This window comes from Anticarsia gemmatalis, chromosome 12 (genome assembly GCF_050436995.1).
Source record: "Anticarsia gemmatalis isolate Benzon Research Colony breed Stoneville strain chromosome 12, ilAntGemm2 primary, whole genome shotgun sequence".
Classification (NCBI taxonomy): Eukaryota; Metazoa; Arthropoda; class Insecta; order Lepidoptera; family Erebidae; genus Anticarsia; species Anticarsia gemmatalis.
The window spans coordinates 3,586,566-3,593,406 of NC_134756.1; the positions used below are offsets into that span (position 1 = coordinate 3,586,566).

Consider the following 6,841-nt stretch of genomic DNA (forward strand, 5'->3'; position numbering starts at 1 on the left):
CTTTAAATAGGAATTGGTAGGTATTTCATGTTTAATTATTTATGTTAATTTGAACTGACATGAAAACATTTAATGGAGGGATCTGGAACGCCAACCAAAATAACCGTTGTGCTTGTAGATGCAGTTGTCAATTTTTGCGCCAATTTCGTTATTATTTTTTTGTGTTTATTCGCTTTGATCTTGTGTTTTGCACGTGAAACTTTTATCTCGAATATCACAAAACGTATTGGGAATAAGGTAATGTAAAGAATTGTTGATTTCGTCGTGTAATTTTAATATACAGCACTAACGATAGTGTCTTCGGTACGCTTGCTTTTTAGCGAAACTTATTTTACAAATTTTAGAGAAAAATAGTAATAATCATATGCAAACGTCTCTATTTACATAACTGCTTTGCGTTCACGAGCTTTTACTTACGATAAACTGTGTACTTATGTTGTAACGAACGTTATAACGATCAATGAAAGCTGATACACAACTCGGCTTATTGTTTACTAATACTTGATTGATCGGTATTATTTTTAGTCATGCAGCTGAAGGTCGAATAGTAATACGTAATAACAGAGCTTTAGTCGTTGTTGTGACTTCATAAAATAGTCAGAAAGTTATTAAAATTATTCATTCTAGCGCCAATGGAGGGCGCGGTGACACCAGACGGGGGGCGGCGTACCCGCGCTGCACTCGCTGAGATCCCGGTGCGGCTCGATCGTCTACGTGTCACCCCTCTGCAGCCCGTCACTAACTTGAGAGAAAGGTCTCCAGCACTGCCTGCTGGTTACCTCAGTCCTGCGCCGTCTCCTGACGAACTGCTGATCCAGCAGAGAGGTATAATGCCCTACTATTTGCTCTTAAAAACTTAAAAGCTTCTGAAGATAGATGTGTGAATGTTCATAACATAATATTGCTGGCAGAATTTTAACACATAGCCCTGCAAGTATTTAATACTTGTAATTTTTCCCTGCAACTGTGTTGGTGTGAAAAAAATCTGGGGGTAAGAGTACCTTACATGTTAATATAAGTAATGAGATATATTTCAACAAATCTATTCAGAACATGCATAGATACATCAATCTTCGCAAACTTTGGCATTTATATTATTTGTAGCATGTTGTCAGATAGAAGGAATGCTAATACAAGCTTAATATTGCATTTAGACATGAAAATAAACCAGTCTGTTTTGTTTCTTGACCTATAGATGACAAATACCAGTTCTATTTTCTATAGAACAAGTTTGTTAGTGGCTCTTAAGAGTCACTAAATTGAATAACATGTTTAAATTATGTAGATTTTTATTTGAGATTTTGCACAGTTGCAAATTGAGAGTAAAATTACCAGACATCTTTGAATATCCTATAATGAACTGATCCTACTTTAAATTAAACATTTCATATAAAATAATTTTATATATTGGTATTTAAATTCCTGATATTGTAATCTGAGCAAATCAAACTCAATTAAAATGTACTTAAATATACCATAAGGGACTACAGTGAACAACTTATCACATGTAATTATTCAAAATCCCTTTAGTTGGGTTTAAGGCTCTTTTGGGGTGTTTTAAATAAATCTCTTGGATTTTGTGTATGAAAAAATACCTGATTTGGTTTCAAAAGTTTTAGTTTTACTGGTATATATCTTTATGCAAAGACCCTCAGACATCCAACGTCTTTTTTGCCTTGTTCTTTTACTTTCAAGTGAAAATTTAATTTTTAGGCCGCAAAAGACTGCCAGTGACATGGTCACCAGACATCGAACTGAAGAGGAACTCTTCATTTCATTCTACTGTCCGCACTCCGCCGAAAGACAACTCACCTCTCAAACTCGGAGTCACCCTCCGTTCTACGCCGCGTAAGCGCCTTCTACTCGACACAGAGCGTATACCACTTACTCCCGAAAAAATCGACTTTGGCGACATCACTACACCACAAAAATTCAAAATCACAAGCCCTGTAAAAAGTACTCCTCCCATCAAAAGATCAAAGATCGAAAGGACTTTGAATTCAGAGTTCAAAGGACCTATTGATGCCGCTCTCAAAGGTCTAAGCCCCACACAACTCATCAACATCATAAAATCAATTACATACAAGCACCCTGAAGTGGAACAGGAGCTTAGGAATGAAATGCCGATGCCTGACTTGACTCCACTTGAGGAGAGGTTGTGTTACTTGAAGAGTAACATTTTCAAAAGCTTGCCTACATCTCGTTTGACATCTAAAACTGATTCTTCCGCGTTTTCAAGGGTTTCTACGCATTTAGCTGCATTTAAAAAGTGTGTAATTGAACAGGGTAAGCTACTGGTTGAATCACAGCACTGGGAGTCAGTTCTCCAATATGTTTTCCTAGCTTGGAACTATGTGAAGGCTACTCCTGTGTGGGATAATCAACCACATAATGCACAACGAAAACAATGTTTTAAGGCCTTAACAACTTTCTGCCTGACTGCTTTGAAGAAAGGTAATTTGGCTAAAGATGTGTTGGCTGATGTACAAGACAAATTGCAAGGGATGATTGCAGACAGTGATGAAATTCAGTCTTGTTTGAAGTTCATTCAAGGCCAGTTACAAATGTAACATTTTCTATCATAATGTTAGTTTGTTTTTCTTAGTTTAGGCTAAAGTTGTAGATTCTATAATTGTTATAAGACTGATAAAGATATGCACATGTTGAAAACGATTATATCACGGTATTTTTCTTCTGCTTAACTGTTTTTATAAAAAAAATCTGAATTGAATCAACTGATGTCAATATTTCATCCAAAAAATGTTTTTTAACTAGTTTTAACTCAAATGTCTTTCAGTTTTTTTATTTGCAAACGAATGAAATTGTACAAAGCTTAACTTTTTGCATCTTTCCCTATCAAATATCTATTTTAATTTAGTATATTATAATTTTCCACAAGGTTATTTTGAAGACAATTATGGAATCTAATTATTTTTTAGTTAATGCCTCATTTTGTTAGATTGTAAGTTGCAATCTTTCGATTTATTTTAATTGTAATTTTCAATTAAATGTATCTACTTATTTAGTATAATTGTTCTTTGATATTCAAAATATGTATTCCCAGTAATAAAAGTGCCTCATTGCATTTAAGAAAATATTTTTGATATGAAATATGAAATGTTTATCATTTTATTCATCTTTCTTTAGTTTTAACTTAGTTCAATAAAGGAATGATTTTTGTTTTACTTTGGTAAAATTGAAAAGAATCAGATGTGTTTATTTTTCTATTAAATAAGTATTTTTATAGAATGTTTGTCTTCCATAATGTTATGGAAAGCTTTGATTCTTTTCAATAAAGCTGTGAAAATACCAAAGTAATTTTAATGTAAGTGTATAAGTATCTACTTTTAATGTAATTTTTGTGTTTAATATTTTGTCATTTACAAATTCAAAATATTCACTAATTGTGTAATTTAAGAATGGTTTGTAATCAATATCACAATATACATACACTTTAAAAACCCAGTTCAATTTGTTGCAATTTGAGTGATGATATGATGTTCCAATGATATATCAAGGAATCCTGTATTATTATTAATAGAAAAAGTAGCCACAAAATTAAAAAAATCCTTGTGATCATTGGTTTTTTTTCGTTATGACTGGATTTCTTAGTGACTAAGAACATTCACTATTGTGCCTTAAGCTCTCGCTGGTGATTGACAAAATATCACTTGATATTGTTAGGCTTAATAAATGCATTTTGTAATATTTATTTGGTTTTATTTCGTACATGATCAAAAATGGCGTCACTAATTTTGAACATAAAAGTAACTTGGTGAATTATGATAATTATGTTGAGACCTAAATCTTTTCCAAGACTAGTTAAATTAGTTGTTTACTAACATGTTTAATAAGTAGGTAGGTACTTACCTTACCCCTAATTACTGGTAATTAGAATATAATTTAAAATTAGTAGATACTTTGTTATTTAAACCTACCACCAACGTAATTCGTCTGTGTTAGGATATTCCTTAATGACTGTAGATTATCTGTATCAATTAACTAATATCCCAAAAAAAAAAGAGTGAATTAGCTAATTACTCTTAGATTTCGGTATAAATAAACCGTGATTTATTTTTTAAGTCAGTTGCAATTTGGTAGTCAACTAGTGCAGTAAGAGGCTCTCTGAAAATTTCCTAGCTCCCAACTTTAAAAAATTAAAAAGTTAACAAAAGCAAAATGGAAGAAGTAATTTATTACATTTCTGTCGAGCTCCTAAATAATGTCAACGGCAAGAAAGTGGGCGTAACTCGTAAAGGTGAGAACAATCGATTAAATTTTTAATAAAGGCGCTTGTTCATTAATTTTTAAACAAATTAAAATTGATTATAATAAAAAAATGCATAATAAAACATAATTTAGAGGAGTAGGTAATATTTTTGAACACGCATTCTGCATGTCAACGTAATCTTTATTTCAACTGATTAATAAAATTATGCACAGTTATTATTTTTCGTCATTGTGTTATTTGTCCAATAAATATTTTAATATAATATTGCGTAGATTTGTGTATTATCTACCTATAAAATTATTTGTTTTATCTATTTGGCAGATATAAAAGCGACACCATTTGTGAGAAAGATGGAGTTCCTTACTCCCGATAGTCCGGATTCCGAATCTGAATCCTGCGTTCGACCAGCTCATAACGCAGAAGAGGATAACCAGGACGGGACGCCAAAAATGCATCGCAAAAAAGGCGTTGATTTTCCAACAAGCAGGCGGATTAATTTTGATTTAAATGAAAACGAAAACAATTGAACGGATATTTATGAATTTCGGAACTAAATAGTTCATAGAAATATGGAATTTGTCAAACAAACATTTCGGCATCAGCACAAGATAATGATGCCACCGATGACCGAAGTAATGATTGTAAATAATGTAAAATTAATTTGTCAACTTCCTAGTTCACATAACTTAGGTATCTGCGCGGACATAATATTTCGAATTGAAGCGCGCCATTTTGGCGCCATTTCTAAACTTCCTTAATGTGAGATGATATAACGGAAGCAGTGCGTATTGTTTCTATTAATTTGTAGAATAAGATTTGTTATCGTTTGATTTGATTTATAAATAATTGGTAAAGTGTTATGTTGTTGGACTTTAATTGTCTTTAGTTTATCTTCTAAGTAGTTACTTAAAAGCTAATTACCCCTACCTATAGCATGTCAATGATTAATATTGTTTTGAATAAACCTGATTACAAATAAAAATACTTATTTTTAAAATAAAGCTTGTTCTTATTTTTTGTACCTGAATATTATAAACTAACGATGTGGGTTAAGTTCTTACTACTGTACCGAAAGAGCCTCAACCAAGTAGGTATACATTATAATAGGTACCTACCTACTTACTACATTACATTAACATTATACTTATTTATATCCCATTTTTCTAGATATAGTAGGTACCTACTTAGATGTTGTAAAAAAATAAGGTACCGGTCGATAGTTCGATAAATTATTTATTTATTATTATCACAACAAGCCGGTACCTATGTAAATAGGCTATCGTGTTGTTTCGAGTAGACATAGCTCACGTATTTTTTCTAGGGGAGGGAGAGACCAAAGAGCCCCACTTTGTAAGAACCTTACAAACTTCCCTTGTCTTATTCACATCAATACACCTTTTCGTACAGGATCGCCGTTTACGAGTACTACGCATCTGATATTTCTACAAGCCATCGCTGACGTAGCTACACAACACTGGGACCTATAGATATGAATGCTAAGGAGAACATTTCATCAAAGATCAAGATTGTCCTGAAAAATTTTAAGGTGAGTGTCTCTTTCCAAAATCAAAATCAAATCATTTATTCATTTAGGTCAAATATTGACACTTATGATAGTCGTTTCAATTACTGAATCTATCACTAGCTCGGAAAGGGGATAGAGCCTGATGAGAAGAGCTAGCAAGAAATTCACGGCCACTCTTTTCAATCGCCAAAAGTTTTACAATGTGCTTGATACAATAATTGAACATTCCCTATTTGGTATCGAGTCTGCACATTATACAAATACTTATTTATTATGTTCATTGTTTTTTCTTTTTCATCTAATAAAATAAATTCCAGTAATATAGTTCTGATAATATGAATAGGTCTTAAAAAGTGCAAGTCATATTTATTGTTTCAGCTGGCATTGATGTACCTACGTGGTGCAAATTATTTTGACGTAAATATTTCTTGCTCATAACAATATCTGGATAAATTACTGAAAGTATTTATGGTTATTAACATATGTAAAAGTTAGTCTGCCAAACAACAAAACAAAACACCTGTGTGCATAATTTTTTTGGAACTTGCCTTAAATGACGGCGTATAAAAATGTGTTGCCGTTTAAATTAACATGTAATTAAGTAATAATGGTCCCAGAGAGCCTAGCCTTTCTTCTCACTATGGGACTAGGGTCGGCTTCCAGTTTTACCGAATAAAGCTGTAGGTATACTTACCAGTATTTTACATTAAGCGACGGTCTATCGGACCTCCACAACCTAGTTAGGTACCAACCTGGGTTATAACACGATTCTCTTTATTAAGACTGGTTGTCAGACTCCCAAGCATCTGATTACTGGTCTTACCAAGGGGAAGGGGACTCCGTGGCGCAGTGGTTTAGGTCGCCATGCCGCTACAATTGCGTCGGGAGGTCGTTAGTTCGATTCCCATACGGAACAATTGTTTGTACGATCCACAAATAAATTTGTTAGCGATTCTGCTGCGACTGCATGTCTACTTAGATTCTAGGTAGATATATTGCATGAAAATTTATGGGTGCCAAGTAGCGCCTCTAAGGGCTTTCTCGAGCCTCTTTAAGACGTACTGAGTAGGAAATTGCTTCTCTGA

The 6,841-nt window shown here is 33.2% G+C and overlaps 1 protein-coding gene across 1 annotated transcript; it reads left to right on the forward strand.

The window, feature by feature from the left end:
• The first annotated feature begins 84 nt into the window (after positions 1-84).
• On the forward strand, positions 85-3,708 carry LOC142977240 (uncharacterized). The gene is made up of 3 exons (XM_076121015.1): positions 85-237; positions 628-825; positions 1,714-3,708. The coding sequence occupies exons 2-3, from the start codon at positions 633-635 to the stop codon at positions 2,568-2,570; spliced, it is 1,050 nt and encodes a 349-aa protein (XP_075977130.1). The 5' UTR covers positions 85-237; positions 628-632; the 3' UTR covers positions 2,571-3,708.
• Positions 3,709-6,841: the final 3,133 nt, after the last annotated feature.